General features: G+C 37.2%; 1 protein-coding gene across 1 annotated transcript in view; it reads right to left on the minus strand.

The window, feature by feature from the left end:
- Nucleotides 1-2321: 2321 nt before the first annotated feature.
- The window catches only part of LOC108717043 (vomeronasal type-2 receptor 1), a 19892-nt gene continuing 3849 nt past the window's right edge, over nucleotides 2322-18364 (minus strand). Inside the window, exons 2-6 of the mRNA XM_018263767.2 lie at nucleotides 13426-13717; nucleotides 10883-11746; nucleotides 7825-8052; nucleotides 6414-6537; nucleotides 2322-5630 (exon numbers count right to left, since the gene is read on the minus strand). Of these exons, the coding sequence (XP_018119256.2) occupies nucleotides 4636-5630; nucleotides 6414-6537; nucleotides 7825-8052; nucleotides 10883-11746; nucleotides 13426-13717 (2503 nt within the window). The 3' untranslated portion in view covers nucleotides 2322-4635. The remainder of the gene's footprint in view (nucleotides 5631-6413; nucleotides 6538-7824; nucleotides 8053-10882; nucleotides 11747-13425; nucleotides 13718-18364) is intronic.

Genomic DNA, 18364 nt, shown 5'->3' on the forward strand with positions numbered 1-18364 from the left:
CTGGTAATGCACATTTTGGTAACTTAACTGCAAGGCACATGGGGAATAGAGGAGGTGCTTTCATTTGAAGAGTTCTTACTGTACCCATTGTGGCTCTGAGTTGGTCTGGTGCCCAGGAAGAACCCAAGACTACAAAACAAGGCATTCTAAGAATAGCATGAATAATAAACTTCCAGAATCAGCTTCATTTTTGTATATTATGCTACACTATGATTTACACAAACTATCATTTCTCAAATCTCCAAAGCAAAGTCATTGTAGGCTTTCATTCCATTTGATATAAGCCTACTACAATCACTTTTAGTCACCGTTATTTATAAATATTTACTTAATAATTTTCATTGGACATATCACCAAGAAAACACATTAAACATAAACGTCTATACCCCATAAATATAACAATAAATGTGTTCAATGAGATGTTTTTCATGGTTAAAAGTTTTGAAAAATAACCCACAAATTGTGGACAAATGTAAAAAATAGTAAAACTTTCCTGCTCATTCACAGAGATTCAAATGGTGTATACAATATTCCCAAAAGGAAAGATTCTTAAATTTGCTTTCAGAACTCTTTTCCGTTCTTTCCACTGTTTAGGGGAAAAAATATTTCTGATCACAATTAAATAGTTTAAATTATCAGTTTGTTTCAGTATACCCTCTTGTTCAATATAAGTTCTGTGAATTTGACTTGTGCTAAATACTTTTTGAATATTGTTTCAATCATGAAAAATCTATACCTTTTGTAATTTCTTGTACTAAACAGGGGCAAGCAGGCAAAATGAAGCTACCCTATGTTTGGTGCTTGCAAGGTAGCTAATAAGATTTTCAGTTTAGAACCCAACTACTTTCAACCTTTATTGTGTTTGTTTTGTTAACAGTAGTCCACTGGGAATCTAAATGTCAACCTTATATAAGTTATTATTCTGAATAAGTTCAGAATATGTTTCCAATGGGCCATGTTGGGAAATCTGTTAATTGAATAAGCCCTGAATCAGCTCAATGGTGTATCCCCTCAATCCCCAGTGATGAATATATACAATGGTCAATTTGCTCCTGCATGTATCACCATATTGGCCATATATCCAGTTGTTTGGATGCTAAATCTTAACTATTGAGGACTGATTGATTTCTGAATTGCCACAAAAGGTTAAAGCATACTGCCAAATCATAGGCCTTGCTAGTCAGGTTGTTTTGTGCGCTTTGTATGTTCCCTTTTGTTCAGTTGTATTTCTTCTTGTTGTATGCCCTGCCCTGTTCCTCATTATTTATTCATATTGTTCATGCCCACCTTAATAAATAATCCATAAAACTCACCAGCATTGCACTTTTAATGCCCTTAGAACCACATCATAGTCAAATATTTGATGACATCCTAACTTCACATCCAGTGTGTCAGATTTGTTGCATCTCCCCTCAAAATGGGTAGCCTCTATGTCATTACTGGTGTCTTCTTTAAATGGTGAACCAGGGAAATGGGACTTCTATGATGCACAGAATGCAATCAATTATTAATCATGCTACAATCTTTTGTTGGTCAGGCTCAGCCCAGAGTTGACACCTCCTTGCATATTATGTTGTCTGTTCTGTATGAAATGGCACTTTTTCTTTTGCACAGGCTATGACCACTTGTTGCTCATGCTATGATCAATTGTTCATCAGGCTCAGTCTAGATCTGACACTTCTCCTTGCATATTGTGCTTTCTGCTCTCTAGTGTGTCAGCTAAGGGCAACCTTCTCGGTTACCAAGGCTTTGCCCTTATTTCGTTCAGGCTGCTCTGACTGGCAGGTACATCCTTCCCTCTGTCAACTCTTCCAGTCTGTGCAAGGCAAGGCAATCCCACCCCCTAACACAATGTAGAGAAAAAAGCACAAACTACAGAGAGATATGCAAAATGTGTGGTGAGCATGTATACTTTTTTTCTTCTTTAAATGAACTGTGCAATCTATGTTGTTTACATCTAACATTTTTTATTTAGGCAATGTACATTCAAATGTGATATCAATCTTGTGCCACAAGATCTGCTCTCATACTGACTCACCATGTGGCCAACTAACAAAATGTTGGTAAAATACTGGCAGAGTATACTGGAATGCATAGATAGGGTACAGACCTTGACCCCCAACTTAGAAAGAGGAGCAGACAAATGCAGAGTTTCCCGGGGTATGCTGTTTGACTGCTATACCTTCTGCCTGCCACCTTTAGCTGTCATTTAAAATTCGGTTTGCCACAGTATTACTTTCCTGTCCATAATTTGAGTCATGGTATAATAAAGGAACACAAGCCATTGACCATGATGACAATATGTCTTTATTTTTGGTAAATTGTTTACATATATTTTAACAACTTATAGATGCTCTTAAAGCTATGAGAAATCAAAATCCCAATATAACAGAAACAATGACAACCCCTATGATTCAATTTATCGGCACATTTATAGCAAGCTAAAGCAAAAACAGGAAAAACCCATTGCGCTGCCAGCCAATGAAAATTTCACTTGCTTGCTATGAATGGATACTAGAAAAAGTCCTACCATTTCACTTCTATGGGATACAGAGTATTTATAAAGGCAATGGAAGAAGCCGAAAACAATTCAGATGTCCTTGCCTCGTTTACATTACATTTACAGTGTAAAACATGGTATGCTTATATTGAAGTATATTGGAAGTATGCCTGTGGGTAAAAGTTTGTGTAGAAACCCAGGTGTAGTAAGTATAGAATACTTTAATAGAAATCATTGTTATTGCTTAGCATGGCTTTCACCACCATCATTTTTACCAACTATGATGGGTTCGATGTAAGGTTGCCACCTTTATTGTGTTGGGAAAACTGTCAGGGGGTTGCTGGGTGACGTCAGGGGGGGGCGGACCAGGTGACATTGGGGGGGCGGGCCGGTGACATCGGGGGGGCAAGGGATGTCAGGTGTGGGGCAGTGACATAAGGGGTAGAATGAGTGGCGTGGTGGGTGGGTGGTACTGATGAGGTGATGATCAGTGATTGGCTGATTACCATGTCATTCACTTAAATGTCCTGTCCCGATTTCCTAATTTTCACCCGGGCAGCCATTCCAAAAACCAGGCTGTCCGGGTGAAATCCGGACAGGTGGCAAGCTTAGTTCTAAGTTTGTAAGTTTTTATACTTATGTGGCTTTATTTCTATTTCACTAAGGTGTCATAAATTACAAATAGGCAAACCAGCACTTTTCCATACGTACCTTATGCTTCAGCTTTATAAATACATAATTAAGTTCACAGCAATATTTGTACTTGCACATTCAATAAGTGATTTATTTAAAATTCTTATGAAAAAAGGTGTTATTATCACTACCCTGTTACTGCTATAACTGGGATATGAATAGTCTGAATGTTACATAAATCCAATAGGATTGTTTTGCTTCCAATATGGATTCATGAAACTTAGTTACCATAAAGTACAAGGTACTGCCTTATTATAACAGTGAAAACGGACATTATTTTCTGAAAATTTACTTTCTGGGAGATGTTTGTCCCCTAATACAGAGCTTTCTGGGTAATAGGTTTCTGGGTAAGTGATTCCAAACCTGTATATACAGCTTGTAAAGTATTTGCATTGAAGTCTTACAGTGACTAGGCAATGTAACAGGTTTTACCTTTATAACTGAATATACTATATAATATATTTAAAGGGTGGCAATTAAGCTATATGAGGCCATATACATTTATAAATCCTGTATGCCCAGATATCGAATAACCTAGTGCATACAATTATCTTCTTATAATCTATTTGTCTTTTCCTTTTTCTATTTTTCATTTAAATAGATTTTACAGCAGATGGTGCAGTGATAGTTGTATATCAATGAAAAATAGATTTTATAAATGTATTGCATGTGTTATACATGTGTAAAAATCATCTTTAACTGTGCCTTGGCATCTATCTGCTAAAGGTTTCAATTTACAACGTTCAGGTTAAATGTACAGAAAACACACAAAGTCACGACTTATACACAGCACAGAACTGAAAATGTTGTGCAAGTTGTAAACATTTTTGCTTTCAAAACATTATTTTCTACAAATGTACTTTCTGGGAGATGTTTGTCCCCTAATACAGAACTTTTAACAGGTTTCCGAATAAGTGATCCCAAACCTGTATATACAGGTTGTAAAAATTTTTTCGCCTTGTTTCACTGTGAAAATGACGCCCTAAGACTTGTATGGCGGTGTGCGTAAAATAAAAAGACGTTTTGGCGAAACAAAGCGGGTCAAATTTGCCCAGAATTACAGATTTTACCTTTATAACTGAATATGCTATGTAATATATTTAAAGGGTTGCAATTAAGATATATATTAGGTTTCAATTCACACCTTTCAGGTTAAATGTACAGAAAATACACTCAATCACAAAACTGAAAATGTTGTGCAAGTCGTAAACACTTTCATTTTCAAAACATATAAAATCCTATAGAGATATTAAAAGATTCCCTGAGTATAAAATTAGATTCTTATTTGCGAGTTATTTTCCTAATCTGTGGCTGCCATGTTATAGAGCTTCAAAATATTACTTTACCACCAGATATTATGCAATTGACCCGCTAAAAATCTTTAACAATACAGATGATGACTGTTTCTCATGTAAAGGAACTAAATTAATGTATGGGAAACATTAATCATCGAGTACAACTGTAGAGATTGTTGTATTGTTTATCTCACTAGAGATTGAGGCAGATGTACCAGGGGAGCTCTTATCATTAGTGACAGCCCTACCGCCGACGATTTCTTCAGTGTTTCTTTCTGGTTTTAGAAGAATGATGTATCCTTTGGGGACAAATATGCAACCAAGTAACCCGAAACTTGATGCCAATATAGCAAAAATTTCAACAGCCACTTTGAATTTCCCTCTCGTGCTTAAGTAAGCAGGAACGAACGAGATCCAGACAATGAAGAAGACCAACATGCCAAAGGTAACAAATTTGGCTTCGTTGAAGTTATCTGGCAGTTTTCTGGCTATGAAGGCAGTTATAAAGGATAATATTGCTAAGAAAACATCAAACCCAAACATAGCACATAGGAATTCAATAGAACCTTCATTACACTCAAGAATGATCTTTACATTTTGGGATTCCATGTTCTTGTAAACCCAAGGAGGGAAAAGAATTAAATAAGCCGTACAGATGCCAGCTTCAATAGTCAAGCCAATAACTGCGACAATGATTTGGTATGCAGGTTTCATTGCATCACGGCCTCTTTCAGCAAATTTTGACTTAGCCGACTTTTTTCTTAACATTAAAACAATTGTCTTTCCTAGTATACAGGAAAGACAGAGAGAAAAGCCCAAAGCTAGAGTAATTTGGCGAGCCATACAAGACCATTGCTCTGGTTTTCCAACAAAGAGAACTGAAGTCATAAAAGTGCAAACTAAAGAAACCTGAATGAGTAAGCTCAGGCTTCGACTATTTGCCTTGACTAATGCTGTTTCTCTGTACATAATATAAATAATCATGAAGGCAATAACAAGTGAAGCACCAAAGACAGACAGGAATATCAATGTAATGCCCAAAGCTTCATCAGTTGCAAGAAACTCCACTTCCTTTAGGACACATTCATTCCTGTACGAATTGGACCAGAAATCTGATGGACATGAAATGCATTCTCTTGCGTCTGGAAAAAAACAAAGAGATGTTTCATGTGGGCAGAGCTATTTTCAGGTTCATAGTGTCAGGAGCACTCTGTTAAGGAGTCCTCTGCTTCATATTCAAGATGGTGGCAGCCATGGCCACTTAGTTATGCAGCGCTATGTGAAGTAACCACTTTGGCTTGAAAAGGCTAAATATTGCGTTCAATGCTTAAATTCCTAGGTGCATCTAAATTACTATTTTTACTTGATCTCCTGGTCCAGACTTTCCTGTGTTGATTCTGGCTACAATGACCGCTGCCTGCCCTGACTTTGCCTGGATTTTGACCTTGAGCTTCATTAACCCTTCATATGCCGTGTGTTGGACTATTTTAGTCTGCCGTTGGGCCCTGACAAATAGACGGTGGATTAGGATTTAGGAGTACTGTATATTATCTGTAGCTCTCCACTGATTGTTTAAAATGTCCAGTTCAGTATGACTGTACCCACCTTCTGCTGTGAAAATGGACTATGTTACTATGTCTGTGAAGGCATTCAAAACACAATATACAGTATCTAGCAGTGTTAAGGCTAACTGGCTTGCTGAGTAAACTTGAAAATGTACCACCACTCACTGACAAACTTCACAGTTGTTGATTATCAGTTATTGAGGTGCACTTTGCTTCATTCAGTGTTGCCACTTCCAATTACATTTTTATGTGTGTGTGTGTGTGTGTGTGTGTATCAAAAATCAGAAGAGAAAGGAACCACCTACTTTGCTCAATAATGCAGACGAGCATATTGGTGCATTAGAAGTATTGATGACGTACCTGTTTCATTAGTTATTTCTCCTTCTGCACACGAAATGCAGTCAAAGCAGCAGACTGGTTCCCCTTGTCTAATACCCTTTCTTGTCCCGGGAATACAACTCTCACTACACACTGAGCGAGGAGGCTACAGAAGAATAACAGAACACATTTAGTTTGCAAATTAAGGATCTATAATAATGAAATGGTCTTTCACTCTTATTGGTTAGCTGGCATGCAATTGACATATCATCACTTTGAACTCACATGCAAACCTTTCACTAAAAATAGAAGTTATTTATGTTTTTATAGTAATAAATACATTTACATGCAAAGTGAAAGCATCATCCTTATATTTTTAGCTCTGTCATCTCAACTGCACGTCTCAACTAATGCAATTTAGTTACACATCGATACAGATAAACAATAAGAATTTCAAATGATACTTTGTGTTATTGAATCTTATCGATATAAGATATTAATTATGGCCCCTAGATGTGACATTTGATATAATCAGCGTCATTAAAAATACATTGCAGTAAAATATTTCTCCCAGAAGAAGAGCAATTGTTGGGCCGTTACTCAAGTTATTGTTGATTACCCCATTTATTAAATAAGTGGCATGGGACAAAGAATGAAATACTTCAAGGTGTAAAAGCAAGCCATACACGAAAAGATGCAGGGGCTGATTCACTATGGGTCGAATATCGAGGGTTAATTAACCCTCGATATTCGATTAGGAATTGAAATCCTTCGACTTCGAATATTGAAGTCGAAGGATTTAGCGCAAATTCTGCGATCGTACGATCGAAGGATTATTCCTTAGATCGAACGATTAAATCCTTCGAATCGAACGATTCGAAGGATTTAAATCCAACGATCGAAGGAATATCCTTCGATCAAAAAAACTTAGGCAAGCCTATGGGGACCTTCCCCATAGGCTAACATTGACTTCGGTAGCTTTTATCTGCCGAACTAGGGGGTCGAAGTTTTTTTTATAGAGACAGTACTTTGACTATCGAATGGTCGAATAGTCGAACCATTTTTTACTTCGAATCCTTCGATTCGAAGTCATAGTCGAAGGTCGAAGTAGCCCATTCGATGGTCGAAGTAGCCCAAAAATACTTCGAAATTCGAAGTTTTTTTACTTCGAATCCTTCACTCGAATTTAGTGAATCGGCCCCGCAATGTCACCAAAACAGTGGATGTTTTCCAGATTTGGGAAATCAGCCAAAAATCAAATAACAATACGATGATATTTCCATTGATATAATAAACTGAAACAACTCTTTATATTAACCAGCTTGGCAACTTGTTTGTTTTAATTAGAAGTTTGACTTGATTTGACTTGATTTGACTTGAATTTACTTGATTACCACATAGAAGCATAAGAAAACACAAAAAATGTATAATAATAATAAGAATAAATAATTACCATTGAGTTTGGTGTATTCCATAGTATGGAACTGTTGATGATCTTAAAATCAAAACTCCCTGCACCCAGATCTTTGTAATTTCCAATCTTTACAAAGGACATGGTTTGATTGTCTTTCCACTGCCAGTTTAAGATATCGTAGTTACCCTTAATATCTCCTGAATCATCAAATGCCATGCTTTCATTAGTGAACAATGTGAATTTAGCCGTCTTCAAATAATACATCAGCTATAGAACACATCAATAAACATACTGGTGAGCAACATGTAAAATAATAGAATGTATACATTTTCTTCACTCAACAAATATAGTAGATTTGTTTGGCATTTGTGTCTGTGTAAAAAGGAGTAGTGGAGACATGTTTGCTTTACTCACTTTATAGCATAGCGCAGAACATGTGCATTTTTGCAGTGTCCAACATTATGGCTAGACAACCATGCCCTATTACTTTATTGACACAAGGGATACCAAAAATGGCCATGGTGAACATGTTATTATTTCTAGATTTCAGTGTGCTACATCAATATTCACTAATGACCTTTTTTTTTGTTAGATTTATAGTTTATTTTAGATGTTACTCCTTAGAGAAGTATATTCATATGTTGGAAAAACACAATAAATTTAAAAAAAAAAAAAAGAAATATTCACTACTGACTTGCACCAAAGAATTGCAGGCTAATGCTGTTATATATACTATATATACAGTATATATATATATAGAGAGAGAGAAAAAAAACTGCTGCAAGTCACTGATCACAGAATTATGTCAATACTTACTATTGATGTAAGCTTGTTAATGCATTTAATAAAAATGTGTTTTATTGACTACATTTAGTTTGTTAAAACTCTGGAGAAACCATAATAATATAAAAATCAAACTTTTTTCAATCCTCAATTACCCCTTCAGCATTTGAGTAATATATAGAGATCAGGTTACTAAAATGTAATATTGTCTTTAGCACTAATATCAGAATAGAAGCAAATAGAAGCCATATTATAAATACTAAAAATACAAAGAAGGAAGGCAGTCCTTTAAGTTTAAATGTTACCTCGTGGGGAATCGGAGGCGTGAATTACTGTTAACAACTATTCAAAAAATGAGAAAAACATAGTAAGAGCCCCCGCACTCTCAAATAAGTTAAATTAGTTATCTAAATTATATAGTGAACCAATCAATTGATAAATATAGCACAAGCACTTTATATTTATCAATTGATTGGTTCACTATATAATTTAGATAACAAATTTAACTTATTTGAGAGTGCGGGGGCTCTTACTATGTTTTTCTCATTTTTTGAATGTTATAAATACTGTCTGTGCCGTATATTATTTTGAATATTCAGTATGAGTGATCTCATGAAGTTTGCCATTGCCTTTTGTTATATTAGTATAGTGGATATAATTCATGGCAATGGCACAGAGCACTTGACTACTTCCTGGGGGTTGTAAATGGAATGCCCCCATTACACACACAAGGGGGTTAACTATCTGCCCTAGAATATAGGATTTTGTTATATAATAACACAGCCATCTGTGCCCTATGGATTTATAGTCATGAGGAAAGCTGTCTAGCTGTGTAGGTTGAGTCAGATGCTGGTCATGCACTAATAATAATGTTTTGCAAATCATTATTTAATAAATCCTAATCCATAGCTCTAACTCCCTCTGCTTAGATATTGATAATGTAGGAGATGGATTCTCCATATTCAGTGATTTACCGGTAAATGTATTGGTAAGATTTAAAACAAACAGTTTTTTTCTAAGAATGTTTATTTGACACATACTTTATTTTGCATGGCCAATAAATATATCTTGTTTTTTTAATTATAGATATTGGAGCCATCATAATTTCACACATCAGAGTTGTCAATGAAGTCTCAACCATGAACTACAATTAAACAGGGGCTTCTAGTGGCCAGGTTGTCAGTGGAAGTTTAGTACATATAAATGTAGCACCTATCTACAGAATTATCCTTGTTTTATGCAACAAGAAAAGCTAATTCAAATAGTAAGAACGAAGGGTTTATCCATTTAAAACATTAGTACTTAAATTACTGGGTTTCATGCTTTCTGCTAAAGGTACTCCTGTATAAATTGGTATAACGTCAACATAAAGTAATCGCTAAAAGATATGGACAATGTTATATCTTAGATATACAAAAGATAATAGGATTTCTATACCTATTTTCATATACAGGTGGCCCAAAGTGGCCAATGTTTTATGTGAAAAACTTTAGTTATCTTTTAACTGGGACATAGCCCCATACAAATATATTCACATACATGCATTCATGTTAATACACAAACACATACATATTCAATATTTAAGTGTTAAAGGAGAACTAAAGCCTTACTAAAGAGTAGGCTAGGAATGTTTTTGGTTTCTGTACCAGCCCAAGGCAACCACCGCCCTTTAGCAGTAAAGATTTATGTCTCCAAAGATGCCCCAGTAGCTACCCATCTTCTTTTCTGCTGATTCACTGCACATGCTCTGTGCTGCTGTCACTTATTGAGCTTAGGGACCAACTCACAATATACTGTACACATAGAATATAAATGTCACAATATAAGGCTGATTAGTAATTAATTAATTACTACATGGCAGCACAGCTACCAGTGCAACTAACATCAGAATTTAGCTTTTCATCTTATATTACAAGCCAGTCTCATTTTCTGCTTGATAATTTGCAATGACCCCTAAGCTTAGCTTCTCAACAGCTGCTCAGAGCCCACTGATCATGTCAATGTCACAGGCACTTTCCAAGATGGTGACCCCCTGTAACAAGTTTGAAGTCCTGGATCATTGCTGCTATTGAGAAGCTGAAACTTTAGGCGAATGCAATAAGGTCATTGTATAAAATATGTAATTTTTAGCCATGTTCATTTTTAGAATTTAGTTCACCTTTAAGTCCATCTTGCCAATTCACCATTCCACAAGACTCATGATAAAAGCAAACTTCCAGGTTTTATTTAGATACCCCATATTTGTTCTAGACTAGACCAGGGTCCTGGCAGAATTTATTGTGGCACTGATATATATTTATATGCGTATACTTACTTGCCATGGCTCAAAATCAAGTACATTTGCACATTCCTGATTGGGAAAAGGACCATATTTTTTTACACAGATGTCTAGGTTATGAAGAGCATGTGCTATTGTGTAGACAGCTTTATAAACATTGTACGTTATCCGCAGCTCAGATACATCCTTGTATGTATTATGGGAAGTATTGAGATTTTCTCTTCCAGTACAAGGTATAGGTGAAACATTTCTCTTCCGTCCAGCCATTGCCGCTTCCAAACTAATATTTGTGTAAAATAATGCTCGATTTGTGGGCCAAGTACAGTTGAAGGCCTCCTCCCAGAACTCATATACCAAATCATCATTTCCATGCTCTGGGTGTATGTTAAGTAGAAATTCTTCAAAACCTGGTATGTATGCTTTCTGAACTGCAAAGCCAATTGTGCCACCAAGAAAATGAAAATATTTAGGATTAGCTATTAATGCTGATGTTGTCCACGCCTCACTGGATATATATGTTTTTCCTGTAATATTAGTTTCTGCTATGGCTTCCATCAATGAACTTAAATCAATATCTGATGAAAATATGACAATGATATTGGCCGAGGACTTCCTTATTGTGTCCACTATTTTATCTATTGCATCTTTGTTATAAATCCTGGGTAGAGTTTCAGAAAAGGAGATGCAAACTCCATGCTTTTCCACCTCTTCTTTGAAAAGTTTGATGCCGTATTTCCCATAATCATCATCTGCAGCTATAGTTCCAACCCAGGTCCACCCAAAATAAGTAACAAGTTCTGCAATGCCCTTGGATTGAATTAAGTCGCTGGCTATTGTACGAAGAAACGATGGGAACTGGAACTTGTCGCTGAGTACGGAACAGGATGAAGCATAACCCACCTGAAATGCAGCAAAGGTTAAACATGTATAGACTATATAGAATAAAGGAAAGGTATTCTGGTGGCATAGTTTATTTGTTACAACTGTTCTTGTGATTGGTTTAAAATGTGCCTATGTAGAACCTCATTGTTAACAATGAGGCTGATAACAATTATTTTTTAAAATGTTCAGACTTGGTCCTTAAAGTGACTGACGCAAAAAAATGTATTTTCAAAATATGAATCTACATTTTAGGGGCATATTTATCAAGGGTCGAGTTTCGAATTGAAAAAACGTCAAAATTCCATTTCAAAAAGACCAACCGAAATGAAGTTTAAGTTTATTTTGGGTCGACGTAGACTATGGGGGACCTCCTAGAACCTATTTTGAGTCAACTGGTGGACTTTGAAAATTTAAATTTTTTTTTTTTGGAAAAAATTCAAATTGAATTCAATCAAATGCGATATTCCTTCAATTCGAACGATTCGAATTCGGCTGAATATGGACCTAATTGATCTAATACGAACCTATTCAACCCAAAAAAATGTGTGACTTAATTTTGGTTGGTCTTTTTGAATTTGAATTTCAAAATTTTTTCAATTCGAAATTCGACCCTTGATAAATATGCCCCTACATGATAAATTTCGATATTTGAATTTTGAAGTATTTTTCAAATTCGAATCGAAGTTGGACTATTCCCTAGTCGAAGTACACAAAAAATAGCTTGAAATTTGAAGTTTTTAACTTCGAAAATTCACTTCCACCCTTGATAAATCTGCCCCTAAACGTTACTTATAGGTCATGTTTTTGCTGATAGTTCTACTTTTGTAAGTAATTGTCACTTGAAGTTACTAAACCTGACTGTTTTGCCAACCTGACTGTCCCTTCTTAACCTGTCAGTTTCTAACGCTAATGGACTACTGCTGCACAAATATGGCAGCCCCCTCATACAGGAACATGGGGGTAAGAAATGTAATCTAAAAGCATATGGCAACATTATAAATAGCATTCAAAGACTATGTTATGATAGATAATAAAAAAGATTATTTTCTGATGTCAGTATCTCTTTAAACTTTAAACAAATAAATCATGTTTACTGTTTTTGGTCACCTATTTGGTCTTCTCTAGACCAGTGTTCCCTGATTGCAGGGAATCTAAACAGTTGATATATTTTAGGGTTTTTAATGTTCTTGTTATAGGGACTTCTTGAAGAATGTTACTATTAGGTGTTACCAGAAAAGTTTCAAAAAGATTAGGAGTTATGTGTATCTGGAAAACCCTAAACCATAGTCATTAAAAACTGAAACCATATTTTTCTATACCCTAGCCGCAACCCTACAAAAATATTGCCCTTTTTGCACCTTGATGTCTTTGTGCTCCCTCTGAGATCACCTGAAAAGACATAATGCAGCTCTAACTGTAACAGGAAGAAGTGTTTCAGCAAAAGGCAGAACTTTGTCCAATAATTGAGAGGACCTAACATGTTTTTGTGCCCTTGGTTAGTTTGTGTGCACCGTTAATCCCTGAATTTTCTAGTCATGTTGTAACCCTAAAGTATCAGCTCTCATTGTTTGGTCAACATTTTATTTTAACAGATCCTGAATATGCTGCTGTTTAATAGTTCAGCTGTATACTTATCTAGAAAACATGTCTGTATAGTGCATTGAATTTAAAATTGAGATAATTGAAATTGAAGATACCTGTGGGAAGTAGTACAGCCCTAAAATTCTGGCAGTGGCAATCGATAAGGCTGATCCACCAGCTCCAATAACGGCAGCCAAGGGTGCTCCAGCGCTGCACCGGAAATTAGGGTGGGTCTCGTTTTGCCCTGTTAAAAATGATAGGGTTCCTTCCACTGCTTTAGAGATAGTGAAGCATGTATCGAAGATTTGATAACCTAGTGTTATATTTGGGAGAATGTCAACACGTTTGTTTATTTCATTGATTGCAAAGATCATAGCTCGGGCCCAGCGCAGACTGCGGAAGTTAAACCTGACAAAGGGAAAGAGAAAATTGCCTTTTCAGATAGGTTTTTTTTTCATGTTAACTGAAACTAAATACCAAACATGTATTCTTCAATATACAAGGCTAGAATTTTAGAGGAGTGAACCTTTGACAATGCAGGAAGACATGGACCCCTACTTGGGGGAGGTGGTGTTTCAAAAATCGAATGTCCAAGCCATAGGCCTGTTGTTGTGCAATTACCAGAACCTCTGCCAGGCATTAAAAATACAGATAGATATAAAATAAATATATACAATTGTTACAGAATATACCCTTTTTACTTCTATTGTTGATGACCCTTGGTGAGTGCCCAGGGCAAAATGCCCTTACTGCCCTGTGTGTATACCAGTCCTATAAATATGTGAAATAACATTGCAATTTCTGATTAATCTTTCATGCTGTTATGAAGTTTTATTTGAAATAATACGTTTTCAAAACCAGCATCAGAGCATAAATGTAATACTAATATTTAAAGGAGCAATGTAATAACAGATTCAGAGTTTTTACTAAGTTTAATAACCCATGACATAATACACACAACAAGAAAGAAGGGAGGCATTGGAGTCTAAATAGATAGATAATTGTATTATAAATCCCAGTAGAAAATCAAATCAGAGAGTAAATTTAATCAGACTGAGGTGATAAGAATAATCCAAATTCTAGCCCTAACCAAACTACCAGACAGGGGTGTTCCTTCTTTATGATGTGCTCCCATTCCCTAACTGGTATTGGATTTAAACAACAAAGGGTTGATATACAAACATAGGTGCAGTTACCCATAGCACCAGCATCAGAACTTGATTTTTATTTTGTAACTGTTCAAATATAAAAAAAATACTACTATACTACATGTCTTCAGAGCTGACAACTCTTCCCAAATATTTAGGAGTCTCACGATTTTCCCACCCTTCCCTCCCTTCCCTCCTGGAAATGTATACAGGTAAGAATGGTCACTGCACATGCGTAATGAGCATTCAGTGACGTCACATCGCATGAGTGGTGATGTCACAGTGGGGCAGGGTTGCCAGGTTGGTGGGGTTCTAGCCAAATTGGGCTAGTTTTAAAAATTAGTGGCAGGTTTTAAAAGTCCAAACCCGCCAATGCATCTGCTGGATTTAGGCTAGTTTTGGAAGTTGCCACGGGTTTGAACATTCAAAACCCACCACAAATTTTTCAATGCAAACTACAATTACCAACGACAAGCCTGCGGGTCAGAAGCAGCGAGCAGGTCAGTACCTGTGTCTCTGGAGTGTCTGTACTCTTCTATGTTAGGAGCCTTGATCCCTGCAAACCCCTCTGGTTGGGCTCTACCTTCCCAGGGGCACTGATTGGGCTACTGTGTCATGTGTAAGGGAAACAAAGGGGGATCCTGGCTGCAAGGGATCTGTATTGTCTACCTGGGGATTGTTTAGTCCATTTTGAGTCTAGGGCTATTTATGACATGCCTCTGGGCAAACCTGGGTGCAGCCCTCCAGCTGTCAAACTACAATTACCAGCTATAATTAAAGGTGATTGGGAGATTTAGGGACTGTTAGAGCAACTGGTGGATTGCAGGATGGACACAGCATGACAACAAAGTCTTTTGTTATAGAAATGTGGCTTTGAGTGCTGTGCACGTGAGCCAACTGAATCCACACAAACCTATTTGTAAATTTACAAAGAAAAATCACAAAGAACATTAGTGTCTCTTTGCTATAAATACTATTCTGTGTTTTTATTTTTTTTTTACAAATTTTTACCAAATTCCTTGAAGGCTAGTACTTTACCTGAGATTTCTGTCCCTTATCCTAATGTTATCAAGATGGCAGTAATCGGGGGGGGGGGATGTAAATAAATATAGAAATCTGTCCCAACTTACAGGGACAATGTAAAAATGTCTTTTGACGTAGCAAAGTTAATGGAAAATTCCAGACACTTAATAGATTTGATAACCTTATAGTTTTATTTTATTTTAGTACGATTTTTTCAGTGTACAAATAGGGCTATTTTTTGGCATACTTTTAAAATGCCTTTTGGCTACTTTTTTCATAGCCCTTGGCTACTAAAATCTTTGCTTTTATTTTCTAATATGACAGTTGAATGATGACTAATTGGTGATTAGTTGCTATGGCCATATGAACTTCAAGTGCAATTTAGCGGTCAAGCTTTAAATGAGCAATAAAGTCCAGTTGTTAACACAGGACACAGCATTAATTAATAAGGTTGCAGCTGCAGCCTGCTGATAAACCTCCAAACTAAAATAACTGGCATGGACTGTAGAATGAAGAAGCTGTCCTCTCTCTTCTCCAATCAAACACCAGGCCCTGTTTCCTAGTTTTCCTGAAGTTAATTTGTAAAGACAACTAAGTTAGACATACGGAAATGTATTTGCTTTACCTATTTCCTATAAACACAACTACTGAACTGCTTTTGGCTGCCCTAGTTATAAGTATAATATCCTGCCTTTTCTATGCTGACACAAGCAATGTGTACCCAATAAAAAAAAATATATATATATATATATATATATATATATACTTTCAGACGAGTATCCACACTCCAAAGTCAATCTTTATAGAAAGAGGGGTGCCCGGTAAATTGTGTATACACCAATAGTTTCCAGACCAGCACTCCCTTTTGTGTAAAAAACGTAATCTTTTATTGTTGCATAGTATCAATGCCCAGCGTTTGGCTCTGTTGGGACCTTTTTGAAGGATTCCTGACCACAAATAAAGGGAGATCAATCACATCCAGTCGCCATGTGTGATACTGCCCTTATGGTGGGAAGTAGGGGCTGATCTCTTTACCATCAAAAAAAGTATGAATTGGCCAGGACTGTTCTGTTTATTAGACAAAAGGCAAATATCCACAATTTATCAGTAAAAAAAAGCATTAATCTACATTAAAAGTTGTATTTGTGCTTTAGATTTTATTTCTGCCATGTATTCAATGCCCCATATCAGGCCCGGACTGGCAATCTGTCTATTCGGGCAATTGCCCGAGGGGCCGCTTTATATTTGTTAAAGTGGGCCGCTCGCAAGATAATTAAGAAGGAGCGACTGCTCCTTTAAGTGCGCACAGCAGGGCGGAACCGGAACAGAAGCAGTGGCAGCGCAGGCCAGCTCCGCAGTGCTCCGGCACGGCAGGCTCTTGAGCTACCCGTCCGCATATTCATTGCCTTCGGCAGTCAGCGGTCGAGAGAAGCAGCAGCCGCAGCACGGAACTGTACCCACAGCACAGGTATGCGCTTGACTGCCGGAGCAGGAAAAACCAGCATTGCTGCACGCCTGGTGCCTTCTTGCCCCACCAAAAAAAGTGACGGGCTGCTCAGAAAGCCAGTGTCAAGGCACCAGTGTATTATTATAGGGGGAGGTGGGGGTTACTGTAAAGCGCTGCCTGCATGCAGCAGGGGAGAGGGCTGAGCGCACAGCAGGCACCGACTGTATCCTGCGGCTCCTTGGCATAGGGACTGGTGCCTGTAAGTTATGCCTCTTTGGCTTTCAAGTTTACAGTGATTTACTTGTGTTTCTGCAGCCCATTCTGGCTGAGCAGAAGACAAAGACATGGACTCCGTTAGTGTCCAAGTTGGCAGTTGCTGGATTGTCTTGAGAGATTCATTGGGCACATTGGTGAAATTATTCCCATCTCGTCCCAATTGGGTGGGGGGGACCTGAAATCTATCAGCAAGTGGAGTAGGATTGAGGCAGAATTTGGGCTTTTCTTAATCCAGCCGTTAATTCATAAATTTTTTACCCTACAGGCAGATGAGGTCCAGGTGCAAGCAATTGGTTCCATGTTTTATTCTGTACAATGTTGGTAAAACGGAGGCCATCGGTCGTGCCAACCTTCTAAGCAGCCGCGGCTGTCTGTACCCCTTGTCTGATAAACAGGACCACTGTATACACAATGTGTATATGTATACTGTACCCTACCAGAGACCGAACTCGTTTTCAGGATTGCCACGAGTACATTCAAAGCAGGCCAAAACCTGGAACTGCAGCTATGCCATGGCCTCCTCAGGGTGGCTCAGAGTAAAAGCCAAGGGAATATCTACTCAAACTTGAAGCCATAGGAACAAATTAAAGGACAGTCCATCTTGCGGTGCTGCCTAACTAGTGTTGATTATTTTCTGTTCTGACTCCTTACTTAAAAATTGCAGCAAAATATTTTTTAAACATTCTTAACGGATTACTTTCTATGTTTCATGTGTCTAGTTCTGGGGGTATTATACATGGTATTCCCGCTCTGTGACCATATAAAGGCACAAGGCTGAGTTATACATCACTCATGTATTATAAGGGATAATGTACCCCCTACTGTAAATGATAAGGATATTAGAAGTCACTGAGGGGTTGTTCTGTGACCATATAAAGACACAAGGCTGCAGGCTGAGTTATACAGGGAACTCTGAGTATCACTCATGTATTATAAGGGATAAGGTACCCCCTACTGTAAATGATAAGGATATTAGAAGTCACTGAGGGGTTGTTCTGTGAACATGTAAAGGCACAAGGCTGCAGAATCTTTTACATATTCTACATTAATTACACTTAAGTGAGAAAAGCAGCTCTTTATGCACATAATTGTTTGCAGTTTTACTCCAATATATAGTATGAGTGGATGATTACAAGACCATTGTGTGTTTACATATGGGCT

Source organism: Xenopus laevis, chromosome 5L (genome assembly GCF_017654675.1).
Source record: "Xenopus laevis strain J_2021 chromosome 5L, Xenopus_laevis_v10.1, whole genome shotgun sequence".
Lineage (NCBI taxonomy): Eukaryota > Metazoa > Chordata > Amphibia > Anura > Pipidae > Xenopus > Xenopus laevis.